This window comes from Natator depressus, chromosome 6, assembly GCF_965152275.1.
Source record: "Natator depressus isolate rNatDep1 chromosome 6, rNatDep2.hap1, whole genome shotgun sequence".
NCBI lineage: Eukaryota > Metazoa > Chordata > Testudines > Cheloniidae > Natator > Natator depressus.
In genome coordinates this window covers 113,775,028-113,797,529 of record NC_134239.1, presented here as the reverse complement: position 1 = coordinate 113,797,529, position 22,502 = coordinate 113,775,028, and the positions used below count along the sequence as shown (strand labels likewise).

Below are 22,502 nucleotides of genomic sequence, written 5' to 3'. Positions count from 1 at the left end.
ATGCATCAAGTACAAATAGAAAACAATACAATGTATATCTATTTTTAAATGATGCTCCATTAACAAACAGTCAAGATTTTACATTATATTTCAAAGTACTAATTATCAGACACTCAGTTTCTGTGTCTTGTTTCCTGCAGCCTATTCTTTGTACTTTTTCACCACTATTACACTTTATCACTGCAAATCAATGATCAAAGAGGAAAGAAGAAGCAAACAACAAAACTACATTTCCCTTCAACTGGTTTCACTTGCAGCTTGGAATCTTCCACCATTGTAAGTAGTAGATAAGGGTGAACAATTAGTCACACTTCTCCAATTGATGCTGACCATTTTGACACCTCCGAGTTTATTATTTAAGGACCAAACGCTGAAGTCCTTTCTTGCTGAAGACAATTGGAATTTTACCTGAGAAAGGATTGCAGAATTTGGCTCTCACTAAAAATTAACACTGCTTAAGAAACTGGTTTTGGGGTCTGCTTCTGCAGCTCTAGAAGTCAGTGGCTGGTTTGAGAGCACAAAGACAGCAGGACAGGCCCTTTTAATTCAGTGGAACTTCTGTACCATACGTTGAACTCTGTATTGCTTTTCATCAATTTAACAGAATTTTACTTTCTGCTTTTGTATAAAAATAAGATGAATATAAGTTAACACCAGATGTTTAAACCAACCCCTACTCCTCCTCTTTTGTGTGTGTATCTTTGTTGCTTACACTTGTCATTGGACAGTCCAATATGAAAGACATCTTCTATTGCCAGTATTGAAAAGATGTCAAATATAAAGGGAAGGGTAAACACCTTTAAATCCCTCCTGGCCAGAGGAAAAACCCTTTCACCTGTAAAGGGTTAAGAAGCTAAGATAACCTCGCTGGCACCTGACCAAAATGACCAATGAGGAGACAAGATATTTTCAAAGTGGGGGTGGGGGTGAGGGGGGAGAGGAGAAACAAAGGTCTTGTTTGTCTGTGTGATGCTTTTGCCGGGACCAGAGCAGGAATGCAGGTCAGAACTCCTGTAAAAAGTCAGTAAGCAATCTAGTTAGATATGCGTTAGATTCTGTTTTGTTTAAATGGCTGATAAAATAAGTTGTGCGGAATGGAATGTATATTCCTGTTTTTGTAACTTAAGGTTTTGCCTAGAGGGATTCTCTATGTTTTGAATCTGATTACCCTATAAGGTATTTACCATCCTGATTTTACAGAGGTGATGTTTTTACTTTTTCTTTAAGTAAAATTCTTCTTTTAAGAACCTGATTGCTTTTTCATTGTTCTTAAGATCCAAGGGTTTGGGTCTGTGTTCACCTATGCAAATTGGTGAAGATTTTTATCAAGCCTTCCCCAGGAAAGGGGGTGTAGTGCTTGGGGGGATATTTTTTGGGGGGAAAGAAGTTTCCAAGTGGGCACTTTTCCTGTTCTTTGTGTAACACTTTGGTGGTGGCAGCTTTTAACCTAAGCTGGTAAGAATAAGCTTGGGGGTCTTTCATGCAGGTCCCCACATCTGTACCCTAGAGTTCAGAGTGGGGAAGGAACCATGACACAAGACATGTAATTAAATTAGTTCATATAAAATTCTAACTAATAGGAAAGTGTATATATGCATGTTTGCATTAAAATAAGCTCATATTTCTCACTTGATTAACTAGAGCAAAACAAATATTTCAGCATCTCACACACATAATATATAGACTAGTTTCTTGAAGCAAGCTGGTGTGATGCACTTCAACAATGTAACTGTCTGGTAACTTCAGGTAATGGAAGCTGACATAACAGAAGCTAAAGAAAAATGAAGCAGTAGAGAAATAATCTCTTGTCCATTATAAAGCATCAAAAATAATGCAGATAATCTCTTATGTCTGAGGTTTCAATAGTAGCCTAAAGGAGCTAGGTACCTAAATTCCTTTGAAATTCAATGGGACCTAGCTTCCTAACTCCCTTGGGCTTCTTTGAAAATCCTAACCTATATCTTTTTAGCATTGTTTAATGGAAGACTAGAGTTTAATAGTTGTAGCCACATTGCAGGTGCAGTTGGATCTGTGCTCTTACCAGTTTCAGTAGGTGAGGTTTTGGGAACAATTTCTGGCTTAGACTTGTTCCTAGTAGTTTTCCATAGCTGAAAGCCTTCCCTTATATCTGCTAATAAGGCATCAGGGACACATGCTTCTGGTCTCACATCTCCTTTTTGAACTATAAAGAATGAGATTATAATACATATCAAAATACTTTGATGCCGTGTGCTCTGAAATCCTGAGAGACAGCTACAGCTAAGAGCCCATCTGTCATCCGCAGATATGTGATCCTCAATTATATGCACAGATACAGAAACCAGATATTGGCTTGAAGGAACTTGTGACAGTCATTCGTGTCAGTAAATCAAAGATTAAGGTTCCAATCCTGCAAAGATTTATGCACTTAATTAACGTTATACAATATGAATAGTCTCAATTACTCCAATAGAACTACTCACTGAGCAAAATTAAGCATGTGCTTAACTCTCTGCTGGATCAAGGCCTAAGAATCTGGTCCATACATGCTAATAGGACTTCACTTAATCCATTGCCATCCAGTTTTTCTTCCTTAAAAACGGAAATCTAGTTCATCTACTTAAAAACAAAACAAAAAACCTAAAACACCATTACCATGATTCTAAAAATGTCTGAGTTGTATACATAGGATGGGAATTTTCAGGGGAGCTTAAATAAGACAAAACACCCAGGTTCTAACTTTATCAGAGCTGATAGTCCCCAAGCTTACTTTAATAAAACTCAATGTGAATAGAAATTGCAGCTAAGAATGGCCACAAGTGCTGAAGCAGCTAGGCACACAGTTTTCTGCAATAAATATTGAGGAAGAAACTTCAGTCCAGATTCCCAACTCACATTTGAGTTATACCCATATAGGATGGGATTCACCCTGATGCAGTGGGTCAACACCGCTTGAGTCCTTCTTAAACCCAATTTGGAAAGCTTAAATGGTGAAGGGCCTTGTGCTGTTTCTCTGCATGGGGGGTAAATTTCACTCTTAATTTTATATTTAAGTAACTTTCCAATATATTAAATTATTTTGTATTTACACTAAAATGTAGATTCTAATTAGTAAGACTACATTAAATATAAGTTTACATTAAATGTACTGTTATGTGCTAATGACAACACATTGGAAATACAGTCTGTCCAATGACAATCTTGGCCCTCTTGTGGTTGGTTATCAACATTCAGATTTTTCTTTAGAAGTTTCTAAAGATCAATAACTGGAATAGATGTTAAAACAAATAGGGCTAAAGAAGATTTGAGCTTTTTTGGCCACAGATTCTTACTTCGAGCTTGTTGAAAAATGCAAAATATTTGTGTGAGACCATCCAGTCATTTACATGAATCCCGTTCAGCTGTGCTAATGCTCCTTTTACATTCAATCTCTGAACAATCAAGTGATCAGATTTACTGGCACAAACCTTCATGTAATGTGAACTTAAAATATAAATGGAATTTTAAATTTACACATGTACACATTTACACTAAAAATGCATATCCCTTAGGTGCATGCTTAACTTTAAGAACACAACTCATCCAGTTCCTATTCAGCAAAGCATGTGCTTAATTTTAAGCATTTACTGAATCAAAGCCCTAATCAGGACAGAAAAAGGGAGGAGAAGGGGAAGAGTAACATGTGCTTTGCCCACCACAGCTTAGTTTCAAATATTCCTTAATGGAGTCATATCCTAAAAAGATGCAAACGAGCATTAAAAGAAACGCAAAGAAATCAGAAGCCTCCAAACTTAAATTAGCCTCTATTTCTGCTAATGCATTGTTTACTGTGAGTGATTATTTTCAGCTCGAGCCCCATTGTGAGGGGAAAAAGAAAAGAGGTGTGTACATTTTTATCATCCTTGTGTGAAAAAAAGGGCTTCAAAATTAGTATTTTTTAAAATTTCTCTCATATCTGATGGAATAAGTATGCCAAGAACTTAGAAAATTAACCAACGCTTTTTCAGTCACAAATCAGATCATCCACATCTATATAGACATACATTCTCTTTAAAAGTAGCAAATAATTTCAAAATACATTTGTGAGACTTACTGATCTTTCCATATTCTCCTTTTTGACGCTTAGCTTCCTCCTCTTCAAGCAATTTCTTTCTTTTCTCTGCTTTTGTAGCTTGTTCTTTCCTTTCTTGGTTTTCCTACATACAAACATCCAGATAGAATGTTAAATAAAACATCTAAGAGAAAAGGTAACTGGAGAAGAGCTGATGCAGATATTTGCAGTTATAAGCAAAAGCTATTCCAAACACGCTTCTTCACTTGATACCCACTGCTGTGACTCAGTCACTCAGATTCTGGGCTGTGGGATGAGTGGTAGAATGAAGGCTCTTCAGAGTAAACACCTGGTAGGCCTTGCCTACCATGTTTTGAGGCTTGCTATTCAGTATGATCTTCACTCCCTTCTAAAAATGTATCAGTTTTGCTTACTCACTTTTACACATCACTAGCTTTTACTTCACTGAGGCCAGCCAGTCATTTTAAGTAGAGCCCAAGAGATTGGAGTGTCCTTAATTCTTTGTTACAAATAATGGATTTTTGTATTAGTTTGTTCAACCATTCTCTGGACACCTGCTGGGAAGGGGTTGGGGGGGGGGGAGGGACACAAGCAGGTGAACAGCCCCACTGACTCCTATGTACTCAGATCCAAGGTCTGGGTAGCCCATATATCTGTGTAAAGGGGCTTAGAAGAGAAGGGGAATTCACACTTCCATGCATGGGTGATAAGTTCAAATCACAATCTAGCCCTAATTATTCACAAGTGTAAACCACCTTTAGTGCCTTGATAAATAAATTCCTGAAGGTTTTCATTGTGTTAAACACATCTTCTAATGACAATTTATTTCGATCTTCACAGAGGTAATCCGCAAGTTCTGCCTTCTTCTTTGCAATGGTGCCAAGTTCCTCTTCCAGTTCTTTTGAAAGGTTTATATGGTCCTGAGACATATTTACAATGCAATTTGTTCAAGTTAAAAGCAACATGCATCTCAATTACCCTGAAGTCTCAAGGGGAGGGGCAAAGTAGTTAACAAATCAGTGCAATAGCTTTTAGACAATCAGACAGAACTCTAAGTACTGCTTGCTTTGGAAACACAGTAATTAATGGAAAGTTAAAACTGGTTACAGTATGCTACTTTACTTGTAATTGTTGTTTTCCTCAAAAGTATGTTACTATTGAGGAACCCTACCTACCTGCAACACATCATGTATTGTCACTGTCACAACATGATCACTTGGCGTTCATGGCCAGCATTACATGGCTAAGCAGAAGATTTGTGAGGAACATGACTGCCTCCTTGCCCTTAATTAATATTACCCTGCTTTAAGAGTATCTCTTCATAATATGACAGACTCTGAAGGATGGTGTGATAGTGAATTATTTACTTTGGAGATATGCAATACATACACAAGGGTTTAGTTTTGTTTAAGATGCACCTACTTTCTAAACATAGGAAGGGCCTGATCCTGTTATGTTAAGTTAAGCAGAGTAAGACTGGACCCGTGATAATCAATGCTTATAAATGGATACAAAAGAACCTTGCTGTTCTTCAGGAATGTGAACAGTTTTTCAAGTAAAAAACACAAATAACTCCTTGGCATTTCTAGAAGATGTCATGCCGCAGTGGTACATCTGTGTACTATAGAATCCTAAGCTTAATTTTAGCTTTTTTGGGGTGGGGGGATTAAATGGACCAGTGGTTCTCAACCATTTCCATACTGTGACTGCACATGAACTCTGAAAAAGGGTTCAGGACCCTCCTCCCATCTAGGAATTAAGGCACACCCCTTTTTCTGACCTGTTTGTGACCTCCTAGAGATATAGGACATCTTGGAAGAGGGAAGCATGAGATGGATCAGACCCATGTTACTTACTTGAATAGATTTTCCATACTGTGCTTTTAAATCATCTATTGATGACATGTTATGCTCAATTTTCAAAAGTTTCTTTAAATGGGCATCTGCCTCTGCCTTCATAACTTCAAAGTTGGTTCTGAAAATTCCACAGGAAGGTAGTAAACCAAGAGGATTGCAAACAATATAATGACTAGCCTGGTTTGTTAACAGAGGAAGGATGTAAAATCCCAGTCCTGCAATAGCATACCAGTGGGTGGACTTCTGTGCTCATGGGGAACCTCAAAAAGCATATGTGGCAGCAGCATAGGGGCCCAAACATACTTTCCAGTTTCTGATTATCCCTTCATGGTAGGCAAAGCATTGTATCCTGATAATGTGAGGCCGAATTATACTGTACATCCAAATGTAAACCGCTAAAGCGGCATTAAAGCCACCCCCCCCTTTCATATTTACAGATAAAAACTTGGATATCTATTTAAATCAACAGGGTTTTTGGTTTGAAAATTTGTTTTGAAAATTCTCAGGGAGTGGCGTAACCCCAGTACCATTACATTCATAAATATATGATGAGCATGTTTATACTAATACTCATATTTGAACTTTAGGTAATGGAATATTTATACTTTTACCTTCCAACAGCATTAGCAAGCTACTTCTTCAGAATTTAAGTTAAAGCCAAAATGCTACCTATTTTCTTAAAAATACGCTCTTTGCATTTAATTTAGCAACTGCTTGACCATGAGAGTCCATCTTCAGATTTACAGTTTCTCTCAGTGACTAGCTGCAAGGAAAACAGACTCCTAGAATACCACAGAGTTTTTGTGAATGCATATAGCATAAATCAGCACTAGTTATAATGTTAATTCTGATGTGGTGTTCCCTCAATGACTGTGTTCCTCTGTGGATAAATACTTAGTCATTAGGCAAAAGAGAGAAACAAAATGACTCTGTAGTCCAGTGATTATGGTCACCCCCCTAAAAGGTGGGAGACCCTGGGTCCTGTCTTTCTTTCATTATTTATCCATAGTGGAATAGCTTTAGCAGGAGAAACTGAGGGAGCCCTACCCCAGAATATCCCATAGCTCAGTGGTTAGAGCACTGCTCTTGAGAGGTGGGAACCTCTTGTTCACATCCTTTCTCCATCTCTGCCAGAGAAGGGGGAAATGGAACCTGGCTTTCCCATATCCCTGGCAAAGTGCTGCAACCACTGAGCTACAAAGTTATAAGGCAGAGGGCAGCGGCTCCTCATCTAGCCAGATTTTGAATCGGACCTGATCCAGCAGGATGCCTCTGAGCATGCACACTGGTCAGATCAGGCCTTGCATATGACTTATGCAGCTGAATGCCCAGCTTCCACTGGTTTGTGAAATCACTCTGAGCAATTAGGCAGTCTGCAGCAATGCACATGCTCAGAGGCAGAACTATAGGCACCTCAGGACCTCTGACTCTGGAAACATAGACTCAGAGCAAGTTTAGGTGGTTACAGGCTTCGACAGGAGTTTTATGGATTTCAGTAGAGCCAAAACTGGGACTTAAGTGCCTATTTTAGGCACTTAAGTCTGGGGTTTATGTGCCTAAGTACTTTTGTGGATCCCACCCTTAAAGATTTAAAAAAAAAAAAAAAAAAAAAAAAAAAAAAAGTCATACCCTGCTGCCTTTGAAACACATTCAAGGTCACTGGGAAGCTGTAGTAGATCTGCATGGTTTTTTTCGATTTCCTAAAATGTAAGTGAAATTTGTTTATTTTGTATAGTGCATTTCCTTACTCATGTGGGCACCGAGACGCTTAATTTTAAAAAGTGAGAACTAAGAAAGTACGGTTTACAGGTATTGTGGTAAGTTTAGCCCTGTTATTACTCCATTGACTTAAATAGTCTCATACACATTGTACACGTGGGGAGTATCAGTTTATCTGACTCTACTATGTTGAAATCTGATAATTGGTACATATAGGGTAAATGCTGCATCTTATAGTAAGTGCTACATGCTAGACCCTCCACATACCTAACAAGAAACTCTTCTTGAAACAGATTCTTGGGCAGGGCCAAAATGCACAGAAGTCAAATCAGAGGTGTGTGAGTAAAGTTTCCTTTGAATTGCTCTGACCCCAGTGTGTTCCTATAGATGCTCTCCATTTACACTGTGTCGACAAAGCAACCTGATGACTGTGCTGATTTGCGCTGGCCTATTACACCTACAAGGGGACAAAAAAATACAACCCAGGAATGGCACGGCAAAGGAAACATCCTGAAGACACCTTTCTTCTAACCACACCCCCTTTTCCTGCCTTGCCAGCACCAGAGAGAATGCAGGCCATGCAAGCCTCTGTTCCAGCTCTACGCCACTTGCAGAATCACCTTTTACTGGGGTGGTGCTCACCAGGGTTTGTGGCCAACGTACACCAGCCGGCCCGTGCGATGCAAGAACCTGACCTCTTGTCTCTCACTAATAGAGGACAGAAAATTCATTTAATTTGGCAGATTGGCCCAGCATGGGAATAGCATGAATGAAGGTGCAAAGATAGGAGGAGACAAAAGGAGCAGCTAGGAGATATTACATTAAAAAAGCTTTTATTAATGGAAATCATGCCTCCAAGAAAATTAGAAGTCTTTGGGTGGGTCAACAAGCATGTGGTCAAGGGTGATCCAGTGGATATAGTGTACTTAGACTTTCAGAAAGCCTTGACAAGGTCTCACACCAAAGGGTCTCAAGCAAATTAAGCACTCACGGGATAAGAGGGAAGGTCCTCTCATGTGTCAGTAACTGGTTAAAAGATAGGAAACAAAGGGTAGGAATAAATCATCAGTTTTCAGAAAGTAATTAGCAGGGTCCCCCCACCCCAGGGATCTGTACTGGAAGCAAAGCTGTTCAACATGCTCATAAATGATCTGGGAAAAGGGGTAAAAAAGTGGCAAAGTTTCCACATGATACAAAATTACTCAAGATAGTTAAGTCCAAAGCTGACTATGGAGAGTTATCAAGGGATCTTACAAAACTGTGTGACTGGGCAATCAAATGGCAGATGAAATTCAAAGCTGATAAATTCAAAGTAATGCATAGTGGCAAACATAATCCCAACTATACATACAGAATGATGGAGTCTAAATTAGCTGTTACCATTCAAGAAAGATCTTGGAGTCATTGTGGTGGTTCTCTGAAAACATCTGCTCAATGTGCAGCAGCAGTAGAAAAAGCTAACAATGTTGGGAACCATTAGGAAAGGGATAGAAAATAAGAGAAAAGATCATAAAACCCACTATATAAATCTATGACACACCCATGCCTTGAATGCTGTGGGCCGTTTTGGTCACCCCATTTCAACAACAACAGAGATATTGGAATTGGAAAAGGTACAGAGAAGGGCAACAAAAATGTTTAAGGGCACGAAACAGCTTCCATATGAAGAGAGTTTAAAAACCTGGGTCTGTTCAGATAAGAAAAAGGGAGACGACTAAGGGCAGTGGCAAATTAGCCATTGGGCCAATGGGGCCCGTGCCCAGGCACCCTGGCCAATTGGGGGCCCCCCAGAAAAATGGGTGCACCTGCACCTGACAGCTCCACCCATCCAGCACTCCTGCCAGGGAGCAGGATTGAGACATGGGGGCTTGCCTCACTCCACCCATCCACTGGCACTGCTGCCAGGGAGCAGGTTTGAGGGATGGGGGCTTGCCTAACTCCGCCCACCCAGCGCTCCAGCCGGGGAGTGGGATCGGGGCACGGGGGCTTGCTCCACTCTGCCCATCTGGTACTCCTGCAAGCCTCCACTCCCCAGCAGGAGAGCGCGGGGGGAGAGGGGGCGACTGCAAGCGGAAGGGGTGGGGAGGGGCCCCCACTTGCTCTGGCTCAGGGGCCCCCACTTGCTCTGGCTCAGGGGCCCCACAAAACCCAAAATATTGCCCCTTAGTCAGGGGCGGATTAAAGAGGTCTACAAAATCATGAATGGGTGGAGAAAGTGAAAGTGTTATTTACCCCTTCACATGAAAACCAGGGGTCACCCAATTAAATTAATAGGCAGCAGGTTTAAAACAAACAAGGAAGTACCTCATCACACAGCGTACAATCAGCCTGTAGAACTCATTGCTAGGGGATGTTGTGAAGGCCAAAAATATAAGTGGGTTCAAAAAAGAACTAGATAAGTTCATGGAGGATGGGTCCATCAATGGCTATTAGCCAATATGGTCAGGGATGCAACCCTATGTTCCGGTAGGTCCCCAAGCCTCTGACTACCAGAAGCTGGCATTGGACAACAGAGGCTGGATCACTTGATAAATTCCCCTGTTCTGTTAATTCCCTCTGAAGCATCTGGCACTGGCCACTGTCATACAACAGCATTCTGGGCTAGATAGTCTGACTCAGTATGGCCATTTATACATTAAGTCAAGAACAGGACCTCGGTATAATTTAGACATCACTGTATATGGATCTGATCCTGTCCTCACTGATATCAGTGGCAAAGCTCCCACTGTCTTCAACAGGTACAGGGGCAGATCTTAAAATGTAAATGAGGTACATTTTAAATTAGAGCACATTAACATTAGCTGAATGTACATCTGAAAATATGTTACATGCAAGACTAACTTCCCAGTAAGAAACTGCAGCGGTACCTCCAAAATATGGTGGAGCAGAGTAATATGAGTTTGGTTTGCTTTGGTTTCAGTTAGTTTGAGCAAAGCGTTAATTTTAAAACCACCAGCATCTCCAGTGTGACGCCCCTAAAAAAGATAGATAAAATAAAATAAAATCCTTGTTTCAGCTTAAAATAAATAAAGCTCCATTATTCAATTTTTGTTATTTTTATTTTACACATACACAGGAGACTGGATTGAAATGATATTTTACCATCTATAAAAATGTAATGATTTTAAAAAGCCTTACTTACATAGTTCAGAAAATTTCCAACTTTAAGAATCAACTGACAGAAAATGGGCAGCCGGTGACTGGTAAGAAGAGCTAAAAAAATTAAAATGGATGATTTAAATAAATTCAGTGAAGACCTGGAAATTGGATTTTCCTGAAGTTTAAATAGGGCTTGCCTTAAGGACTTTTCTCAGAGTAGGCAGGGCCAGTATTTTTATGGCTTTGGAAACATGCCAGGCATAGGATTTGTTTGTCCAGTACAAAAAGAAACAGGAATAAATAAGTTGAATAAAAGTGGCCCTAGTAGGCTTGGACTGTATAGTTGTGTGGAAAGTTGATCTTCCCTTTATGTTTAGAATATGTCTGTGTATAAATTGATCAATAGTAGGAAGAACTGCTTGAACAATTTCTGAAGTGGATTAGGCCAAAAGGGTCATCATCAGGTGTTTTGCTGTGCATGTTCCCAATGGTTTAAAAAAGAGTACACACAAAAATAAGCCTAGATTAAAACAAAAACCAAGTGGTCTATATGTAGAATTTGGGACCTTCCCCCTCACTAGTGGAGATCTTTGGTAGGGAGTTAGTCAGCACACCTATATTTTACTCACAATCTGCTAGAAGCATTCCCCCATTCTGTGTGTGCCGTCTCACAGCTGAACTGTACAAATTGCAGTTCTGCATCAAATATTCCAGAAATGGGAAATCTGTGGCTAGTGCTCCCACAGAGCTTCCTGTTCAGATAATGAAGAGACTCATCCAGCCTAGGTTGTAGGTGTCATTTCATTTCAACTAACAGTGAGTTTTCACTTGGCTCTGAGGCCAAAGCAGTGATACAATTGCATCCCTCTTACTTTCACAGGCTCTCCTGATCATGTGTGCTTCGGGCCATAGCGAATCCAATAGACTGCTTGTCTCTTCACATAACAGCATACATTCAATTCGCAACTGGTAGCTAAAAGAGAAAGTCAATGCAAGAAATAAGCTGAAGCATGTCTAGCATGACAGCAACACATTTGCACTGGTCTTAGTTCAGCAGTGTTATCTTGTTCTCTTAATGCCACCACGTGAGATATTTCCCTCATTGGATTAGATTACAAATAAATCAAACCTTCTCTGAGACATTTAGACAAGTGTCCTATAAACATGCCCCCTAGCACCAGAACACCCACGTAGGCAACATCATATTGCAACCTACGCAAGAAAAAACACATCATTGCAATTATGGTAATAAAATAATAATACCTAGCACTTTCCATCAGTAGATCTCAACGTGCTTTACAAATGGGGAAACTGAAGCATACGGAGGTGAAATGACTTGCCCAAGGTCACCCAGAAGGCAAGTGGCAGAGATGGGAATAGAACTCATGTTTCCCGAGACCCAGTCTACTAAACCACACTGCTTCCTGTTATATAGCTTTGGCTAGGGTTTGTACTTCTCCTCTGAAATGAGAGGCAGTATTTGCCTGCATGGAAATCCTGAATCTTTCTCAGTGATGCACAATGATCCACAGTAATGTATACAAATGTTAGAATAGCAAGAAAGCATTTTAAAAGGGTTATTTTAAAGCAGTAAATGCAGTTTGAGACAGATATAAATTTCTGCAGCATTTTGCAGAATGTTAAAAACAGTCTCTCTGTGAATGCAGAATAGTCAAACCTTCAGATTTTTTGTAGAATACCACTACAATTTACATGTCACAGTGTTCTCATAAATAGTACAAAGATGATTGTACATTTGCCAGTCTGCCCAGTTAATTCAGGAAGGTTGCTCCTCTGGTCAAATACTGCCTGGCACATACATAATCCACTATTTAGTGTTTATTATGTGACCCCTGACAGTGGCTGGTGCACAGAAGAAAGGAGTCTATTACAGCTGCAAATAGAGGAGTTGCTACTTAAGATTAAGCAGGAGAGGCACAGGAATCTAGTGTTGTGGGTTTAGTCCCCAGGGAGGATCCATGTTGAGAGAGAGAAAGAACTCTCTCTCTCTCTCACACACACACACACACAGGTTGAAATCTGAAGATTTCCCTTACCTAGCAATCCCAAGGAGGAGGAGATAAAATTGGTCTGCATTTGCTAGTTTTGCTTTTTCTTTGCAGGATTTCAGGCTCTCTATCTAACAAGGAATAAATCCATTAACACTAATAATTGCATTTGGTAATTGCATTCCATACTCACACAGCCCACTTTTCAAAAGCGACCGCCTAATGCTGCACATGTCAATGAGTATTTACATGGACAAGGTGGGCAATTGGGCATGCAAGGACTGTTTTGTGAGTGCAAATTCATAGATGGTCTCTGCTCTAAAGAGCTTACAATCTTTTTGTTCTGTGTTTGTACGGCACCCAGCACAATGGGGTCCTGGTCTGTGACCTGGTGGGGGGGGGTCCTGAGGATCTATCACCAGACAAATTAATATTAATATACACCCAAGTTAGGCAGCCACTTCTGAACTTAAAAGTTTCCTCCTTATTACTGAAGTACATCTGGAAATCTGGCTTCTTTAGAGAAGCCTATATATGTTAACACGGTAGTTTTTAACCTGTGGTCCATGAACGCCTGGGGGTCTGCAGACTATGTCTAAGGGGTCATTACCAAAGAACAAAAAGTTTTCAACCTGTGGTCTGCAGACTATGTCTAAGATTCCCAAAGAGGTCTGCACCTCCATTCAAAAAATTTTAGGGGTCTGCAAATGAAAAAAAGGTTGAAAACCACTGTGCTAACATATTTTAACATTAGACTACCACCCAGCCAATTTAAAAGGACCACTGTGCTAAACCCAGTGTTTAAAATGATATCCACTCTGAACCTCCCAGCGTGATGTTGTCTAATCTTTGTCTCAGTGCCAGATCCTGCAATCAGCTCCAGATGGGAAGACACATTACCTCTTAGAGCACCCTTGGATCCAGTTGCAGAATCTGTCCCATACAATGTGAGCTCTTAAGAGCTGGGACTGGGATTTCGTCTGTATTTTATACAGAACCAGGCACACTGTAGACATGTAAGAATGAATAAATAGTGTCAATACCTCATGCTTTTCAGGCAGTAGCTTAATCAGCTGCTTCAGAGTGTCAGCATCAAACTTGGTCCTGTCCCCTTTCTCAATCATGTCAGCAACCTCCTCATTCGAGCTGCAGGAAAGACTTAAAAGCTGCAGGAGAACTAGGAGTAACATGCCAAAAATAAGAGGAACTGATTCTGCAGCTAACATTGCATCAGTAATGGATCACGGTCAAGTGGAAGTTACTGCTTTTTCCCCTCTACTGTGTTTACCTACCTTTATTTCTAGGATCATAGGTGTGCTAGAAAAATAGGATGATACTAAGAGAGAAACCGTCAAGACAGGTTAGAAACAAATCTTAAAAAAAAAAAAAAAAAAAAAAAGAGAAAGGAAGAATTGTTCATCTGCAGCTCCTACTATCACTCAGTCACATACAGATACAGGCTCAACAAGCAGACCATAGGTTTCAGAGTAGCAGCCGTGTTAGTCTGTATCCACAAAAAGAAAAGGAGGACTTGTGGCACCTTAGAGACTAACCAATTTATTTGAGCATGAGCTTTCGTGAGCTACAGCTCACTTCATCGGAGTGAACTACAACTACAATACCCACCTGCGGAAGTGAAGAAACAGATGGACAGAGCCAGAAGAGTTCCCAGAAGTCACCTACTACAGGACAGGCCTAACAAAGAAAATAACAGATCTCCACTAGCCATCACCTTCAGCCCCCAACTAAAACCCCTCCAACGCATTGTTAAGGATCTACAACCTATCCTGAAGGATGACCCAACACTCTCACAAATCTTGGGAGACAGGCCAGTCCTTGCCTACAGACAGCCCCCCAACCTGAAGCGAATACTCACCAGCAACCACACACCACACAACAGAACCACTAACCCAGGAACCTATCCTTGCAACAAAGCCCCTTGCCAACTGTGTCCACATATCTATTCAGGGGACACCATCATAGGGCCTAATGACATCAGCCACACTATCAGAGGCTCGTTCACCTGCACATCCACCAATGTGATATATGCCATCATGTGCCAGCAATGCCCCTCTGCCATGTACATTGGTCAAACTGGACAGTCTCTACGTAAAAGAATAAATGGACACAAATCAGATGTCAAGAATTATAACATTCATAAACCAGTCGGAGAACACTTCAATCTCTCTGGTCACTCGATCTCGGACCTAAAGGTTGCAATATTAAAACAAAAAAACTTCAAATCCAGACTCCAGTGAGAGACTGCTGAATTGGAATTCATTTGCAAACTGGATACAATTAACTTAGGCTTGAATAGAGACTGGGAGTGGCTAAGTCATTATGCAAGGTAACCTATTTCCCCTTGTATTTTCCTACCCACCCCCCCCTCAGACGTTCGTGTTAAACCCTGGATTTGTGCTGGAAATGGCCCACCTTGATTATCATACGCATTGTAAGGAGAGTGGTCACTTTAGATAAGCTATTACCAGCAGGAGAGTGGGGTGGGAGGAGGTATTTTTTCATGCTTTGTGTGTATATAAAAAGATCTTCTACACTTTCCACAGTATGAAATTTCCACATGCATCCAATGAAGTGAGCTGTAGCTCACGAAAGCTTATGCTCAAGCAGACCATAGTCACCTCAAATGACGTCTATTCACTGGGAACCATTCCTAAAGTTACTTAATGAGCCTTATGACCATCCATTTTTTCAGCTTGTGCAAAAGGCAAACCTTCCATTTGTCCATATCCCTTCGATTATTAAAATGGGAAGAATTTTAGAAGCCTAATGTAGTTGTCGCTGTTTGTTTATGTTTCTTGGCAACATTTTGAACTTCACTTGGCTTGCACACTGAACCAAAAGGGCTCCGTTTTTAGTTTGGTTGAGTTTCCAGTATCATAAGGAAAGATTCTCATCCCCCCAGCTTCCTCCTCTCCCCTTCCTCCCTCCCGCCCCACCTTTCAGAGAAGTCAAAGCAAAAGACAACTCTCTTCCTGTTGTAATGAAGACATGTCACTAGTTTGGGTTGGGCGCAAACCAGAATGTTTTATCCAAACCCCCTCATGACCTCTCCCTGCTGTCCCAAACTTGGTGAAACAAGATACATTTGACATGAATCAAAAAGATTCTGGTGTTGGTTCTGCAAAACCACAGCTGCTATACTAATTGGGATGGAGCATGACCACCAAGCTGAGAGCAGAGGAGGTCACGCTTACATAGATCTCATCACTCACAAATGGAAGGGCAGGCTCAGCCAGCTCTGCAACACCATTCCAATCTCTCTCTGATCCCACGTGGGCCTCTCTCTACATTTAGGGGTCCATGCAGAGGGAGGAAGCAGTGACTGGATGGGCTACATACCATTCTCTCCATCCTTCCGCCCCTATATCCCACACAGAAAGCAGCATTTATACTAAGTTAGTACAGGCTGGGGCTGACCTATCTTTTCCGGGACATTCCTTCCAAGGTATGGATTTCCTCTTAAAGGTGGGTCCTGGAGCAGCCATGCCCAGGCGGGAGTACATGGCAGCATGGCTCCAGTGGAGATGTCCTGTTACATGGTGGGTATGTGTGTGTGGGGGGAAAAAGTACACCTTCACCATGTGATCATGTGGGGAAATCTCTGTGGAAGAGATTTGGCCAAGGTCCTGCTGCGATCTCCTCCCCTTCGCACCATCCCATGGGCTAATTCAGCCCATGATTTTGACAACATTATTAATTAGTAGGGTATTTTCCTCTTGAAAGAAAAGATGACTCAAGACACTGACTATATTTTGGGTCTAAATTACTTGAAGTGTTTCTTTAAATTATTGAATGGATTTAGAACTTCCAGTCAGGAATCTCCATGCACATTTGATGTCAGCAATTAACATTTATGTCACTAATGCCCAGCAGATGCGCCAATCTGAAAGATTGCTTTGTTATTATGTATCAATATTCCCTGTCTGGATGCTTAGCCCATTCACCCTTAGGTCCTATAGCACAATCTGGGACTTGGTCCAGGAATATATTGCCAGGTATATCTTACTGTTTTAAAAGAAAACACATTTTGACTCCCTGTTAAAGATATTTTAGCAGATCTAAAATATTTCTGTTGAATTGATTTGCATGCCATTGTTGTATTTTATTCAAACAATGAGGTACTCATCAAATCTTACCATTTAAATTGCTTCAAAAATATGTTCAAGAGAAGGCTTTTCTTCATATCTATAAATGTGATCTGTGTTAAAAAATGCAATCAGATGAGAAGAAACATTTTCCTTGATTTTAATAAAATATAGGCAAGGGCTTTTTGATTTTAGCGTATCAGGTTTATATTACTTAGATGGCACTTTTCATAAGTTAAGCTCAAAGCAATTCACAAAGGAGTGCAAGTATCATCTCCTGCTTATAGCTAGAGAAACTGAGGCACAGAAAGGTGAAGTCATTTGTCCAAAGACTGTAAGGCGGCAGAGTACCCTAGCGTGCCTGATTTCCACCCACTACCCACCCACAAGACTGCATCTAACCTTCACTGGCGCTGATGAAATATTGTTTACTGTAAAGCTGTCCATCATGTACCCTAAAAGCATAAGCCACATGCTATCAAAGGCATGGGGTGGGAATATATCCCTGGCATCTTACTGCATTATGAAAGGCTAATAAGAATAAAGAGTCAACTATGGTATAAAAATGCAGGAGACAACCAAAAATAAAAGTCTTTCATTTTAAGAAAGCCATTTCCATGATCTTTGCCATAGCCAGAAGTGAGGCATGCTCAAGTACCTCTTTTGGTTCCTTTATTTTGGGTACTGCTGTCTCCTTGGGGCTTGTTTGTGAAACACAGAAGAGTTGCTCTATGCTTGTGTAATCAGGCTCTATAACGTCATCGCTGCTGCTGGTCACTGAAGCCCACATGGAGTGACTTTCTGAAAAAGACAAGGTAATAAGACTGGGACTACAGAGACATCTAAAAACTCAGCACATCACGTTCAAAGCAATACTACTTACTAGAAGGGAAACACTGGGAAATTATCGAAGAGCGGCAGTTCCCACAGACAATATCCCAAAAGTTTGAAGGCGAATTAAATCAGGAAAACTACAGCCATTTGTAATTAAATGAACTAAAGACAGCAGCCGAGCTAAATGGATTCTACTAACCTCTGTTTACTCTATCTGAGCAGCTACATATTGCAGAATAGCAGTGTGCACACACAGGACATTGAGCTCAAATTAGATTAACATCTCTGCCTAAAATACTTAAGGACTCCCAAGGCTGCATAAACAATCCTGGAAATGGGCTGGTGACTGATGTTTTCTGGCAGTGCGAGATCTGTTTTGCTGCTTCCATCAATAAATAAAATAATAATAATAATAACAACAACAAATAATAATATCAGAACACCAGTTTAAAAAACAAAACAAAACCCAACACCACACATTGGTGAAGTTCATTGCTAAAGCATTATTGTGCTCTTTAACTGAATTTATAGTACATTGAATTAGTAAAGTCTCTGTATTAACCCCATTTTATAGATGAGATACTGAGGCGGGGGGCGTTGAGTGACATGTCAAAGTGTTCTCACTTAGCTGAACCGGAAACAGAATACAGATCTTATGACTCCCAGTCCTGTGCTTCTCCCACAAGGCCTCTGACTCAAGCAAATATTTCTACTAACTAAAAGCCCAGTTTCTCAAGCCCCACCGTGCAGTGGGATGCTTGCTTCCGGGCAGATGGGGACTCAGAACAGGTGTAAGGAGCCACCCACATGAAGCAGCTTGCGGTGATCAGGGCCTAACCTTTGGTGGTGACATTTTTCTTAAAGAGTGGTAAAGTAAGTACATGAATGCAGCATTACAAGCCCTTACCTCTCACCACATCCAAGGGAAGCTTCTGCCAGTCAAATGGCTTCATTCGTAATGTTGGTGTCTTTGCCTTCTTAGGACAAGGCTGGTTTTCATGTCCAGAAGAAGCACCATCACATGCAGCATTAGTGCATGATGGGGGATAAGAGGGTGGCATGGGTCCCATACTTCGCCCAACGCAAGGCCACAGAGGGAGTGGCGGGGGCAGGAGGGATGGTGGCAGAGCAGGAAGTGGAGGCGCACACTGCCTTGGCAGTGCTGAACAGGCCAGTAGCTGGGAAGATAGAGAGTTCTCTGAAGTTCTTAGTGGCTGCCGTGAAAGGGTTGGTGTTTCTGGAGGGCAGATAGTTGTAGCAGTGTTCTGATCTGCACTGAGGGACTCCTCTTCTAAGTCCATGTCAACTTGAATACACTCGTTCACTTTTTGCACCAATCTCTTTTGTGCCATCTTGTTACTATTTGGACATTTCTTGTGTGCTGGAAGTCCCTCCATGGCTTCCTCAATGCTGTTTTCTTATTCTACAAAATAATAAGGCCTATGGATTAGCAAAATTCTCCAGTACTGACAGTTAGTGCAAAATTCCATCCGGAAACACAAAAGGATCAGGCCTTACTTGAAATATTTCACCTGGTGATGTTTAAATCTGCTTTGCAGAAGCAAATTCTATTTTAAACATGGTTTTAACATGTCCATGTCAGGGAATAACCCAGCAATAATGAGAGCAAAGCCCAGACCACAAACCCATGCACTGTCTCCACTGTATCCCCACCCTTGCAACAAGAAGCAGGTACTAGTTAATGGGAAACAATCACTCTACTTCCCTTGTTGCTCTCTTTCCCTATCACTCATACATTCATTAGACTGTTTCACCTACTTCAAAGACTGAGAGGAAGCCAGTCTCAGCCACTTCTCTCTTCCCAGAATCATTCACCTGTGAGGGAAAAGACCAGACAGAAATCTGATGGAACCCAGGGGAAGCCACACCTAGAATGGGTCACCTAGGCCTGAGATCCAAGGATCCTAAGTATTGCCACTGAAATTACTTAGATTTCAGAAATGAGAGGCCCCTGAAAGAAGCTGTAGGTAATATGAGTAAATAGTCTACACCTGGGGATAGGCCAGGGTTATTTGACTGGGCTGGCTCATTGCCCTAGAAGCCTACACATGGCATGAGTAAACTGCAGATGAGCTTGAAAATTAGCCATTTATTCCTACTTTTTGTTTTTTCTCTCAACCAATTTTTAATTCAGGATAGATCTTTACCTCTCACCCTGCAATTGGTTAGTTTCCTTCATAGTCTCTTGCATGGGATCTCCTCAAAGGCTTTTTGAAAGTTCAGCTAAATCATATCCAGTGCTTCTCCCTCACTCACTACTCTATGGATTCTCCCAGAGAATATTAATAGGTTGGAGAGGCATAGTTCTCCTTTATAGTAGCCATGCTGATCCAACCACATCACAACACATTCCTCAGTGTTTCAAAGAGGTGGTTGTGTCAGTATGCCTTAAAAACTAGAACTGTCAACAGGCCAGAAAATATTACTGTTTCCTACACTCAGTGACTAGCTAATTAGCAACATAGTGGCTAAGGTTGGAGAAATGAACAAGGCTAGTGCAGCTTTAAACAGGGGTCCCAATCCAGAAAACTCGCATACACATGCCTAGCTTTATATGAGTGAGTAGTCCCATTGAATTCAGTGGAATTTCTCACAGGCATAAGTGTTTGCAAGCTCAGGTTCAAGTTCTGAATGCCTGGTCAAATGAAGTCCCTGTGAACTTCCCCCCACCATATTTTATTGGAAGTGTGGAATGAATGGGAAGATGATCAGAAGGATCCCTTGCTAGCAAGACAATTGCAAGGAAGAACCTGATATAGGACCTGTATAGGAGCTAGTTAGGAGAAGTTGCAGAGATGGACAAATTGAAAGAGGTCTCAGGGAAACCAGCAGCCCTTTGTGCCCCCATGGATTGTAGGACTAGGACCTAATTTCTCACTGCTTATAGCACGGTGGTCTCCCAGAGCACGTGGTCCAATCCTTTAGTAATGATTTTTTTTAAAGTGGCATCCATTTCTGTGACTAGCATAAAGTAAATGTCATTTCACACTTTCCATTACCACTACCACTGATCAAAAAGCTGCTAGGATGCCTGGGAAAGGAAGTTTGCTGGCACCTTAAACTTCTGTGAAAGATACTAGCTTATGCATCTGAAGAAGTGGATTTTTTTACCCATGAAAGCTTATGCCCAAATAAATTTGTTAGTCTCTAAGGTGCCACTGGATTCCTCATTGTTTTTGTGGATACAGACTAACACGGCTACCCCTCTAATACTAGTCTATGAGATCAATATCTAAAGGACATTTTGCTTTTGAAAACCCTATGGGCTTATTGTTATATCATTTGGTCTACATCGGGTACTAATAATATCTGATCAGACAATGGACTTACCCATGGAGATGTAAGGCAGTCTACCACATCTAAACAATAATACTGCTCTTATATAAGCCTTTCCTCCATATATCTCAAACCATTGTACAAGAGATGGCTGAGTAACATTAATTTCTTTTCATAGATGGCGAAAATGGACAGAAAGATAAGTGGCTTACTTGAGGTGGCAGAATGGAAGTAGACTTCTGGTCTCCTGACTCCCAGTCTAGTGGCCTATCCACTGATCCCTGTTGCCTCCCTCACCTAGAAAACACAGCTGTCTCAATGGGAGACTGGAGGGAATATATGAAACAACGTTATAGCTATCTAGCAGAACATTTGAGTGTCCCCCGTGGTAAGCCACTAACATGAAAGTGGTGGAGAGACAACGCCTACTGCCTTGCAAACATTCTGTGAAAAGATGTGGGAAGGCCACAGGTGGGGTAGGGAGAGGGCATTAAGAATTGCCTAAGACAAAAAAAAGAAAAAAGGTGTGGAGATGCTTCCTAGTTTCCTTGGCTACCTACTGACATTTTATAACAAACTTTACCAGTCCTCTTCATCACTAACCTCAAGAGGAAAGCAGGTGGAAACACTGCCTATTGCACTTCAAATGGCAAGGAAGCAAAGATCTACAGACAGTGGGAAGACTTCTCTAAGGATTGCAGGTAAACATCTACTCCTTTAAATAATTTATGTAGCAGCAATAACAACGGCTCTGATCACGCACGGGCTTAACATACATGTGAGTAGCACCATTGACTTTAATGACACTATGAGTAGAGTTCTTCTCAGGCATGTTTGTTGGACTGAAGACTTAGTATTTATATAATGCTTTGTATTTCCAAAGTTCTGGATTAACATTAATTAATTAATTTGAAAAGTGATTTGCAAAGGGATACACAAAGTCAATGATAGAGTTAGGATTAGAACCCAGAAATTTACCGGTTCCTAGTCCTATACTACTGCCCGAACAATTCTACAGTAACCCAAATCAACTCTCATCCTAAAAAGCCAGTACCTTTTATACTGATGACAATGTGTTCACTGATCTTATAATATCTTCACAGTAAACTTTGGAACAACGGCACCAAGGTTAAAAGAAAGTGGTAAAACTGTTGGCTTGTGGTTTTTAATCTTAATTTATGAACAAGATCTTTTCATTAGAAACCAGCAAAAGCATCAAATCAGTCCAAGTTACATTTGATTTAGGTATGAAATAGAATCACTTCAAAATTTAGTTTGGTTAAGATAGGCAACAGCTACAGACCTAAAATAGCAAATGAGCATTATTTATATCTGCTGTCTACTTGAAATCTCTCACCGTGACTTTCCATAATGATTTTTGTACAAATAATCACTAATGCTTTCCCAAAGGTAAAATAGATTTTGATTTCTTTTATTCAAGCGACTTAATGTATCCCCTTTAGGATCTTACAATCTTTGTATTAAAGTTGTGCAGATGTTTGTAATTACTCTAGCAGGGTAAGTGAGGATT

The 22,502-nt window shown here is 40.8% G+C and overlaps 1 protein-coding gene across 1 annotated transcript; it reads right to left on the bottom strand.

Annotated features, from left to right (window-relative positions):
- Positions 1 to 1,852: 1,852 nt before the first annotated feature.
- Positions 1,853 to 21,208, bottom strand: LOC141989532 (inverted formin-2-like). The gene is made up of 15 exons (XM_074956338.1): positions 21,184 to 21,208; positions 19,454 to 19,510; positions 18,582 to 19,097; positions 17,499 to 17,641; positions 16,892 to 16,953; positions 13,778 to 13,880; positions 12,783 to 12,865; positions 11,598 to 11,698; positions 10,769 to 10,839; positions 10,494 to 10,601; positions 7,537 to 7,607; positions 5,908 to 6,025; positions 4,807 to 4,971; positions 4,073 to 4,175; positions 1,853 to 2,182 (listed from the first exon to the last, which is right to left on the bottom strand). The coding sequence occupies exons 3-15, from the start codon at positions 19,069 to 19,071 to the stop codon at positions 1,956 to 1,958; spliced, it is 1,845 nt and encodes a 614-aa protein (XP_074812439.1). The 5' UTR covers positions 19,072 to 19,097; positions 19,454 to 19,510; positions 21,184 to 21,208; the 3' UTR covers positions 1,853 to 1,955.
- Between the last annotated feature and the right edge of the window lie 1,294 nt (positions 21,209 to 22,502).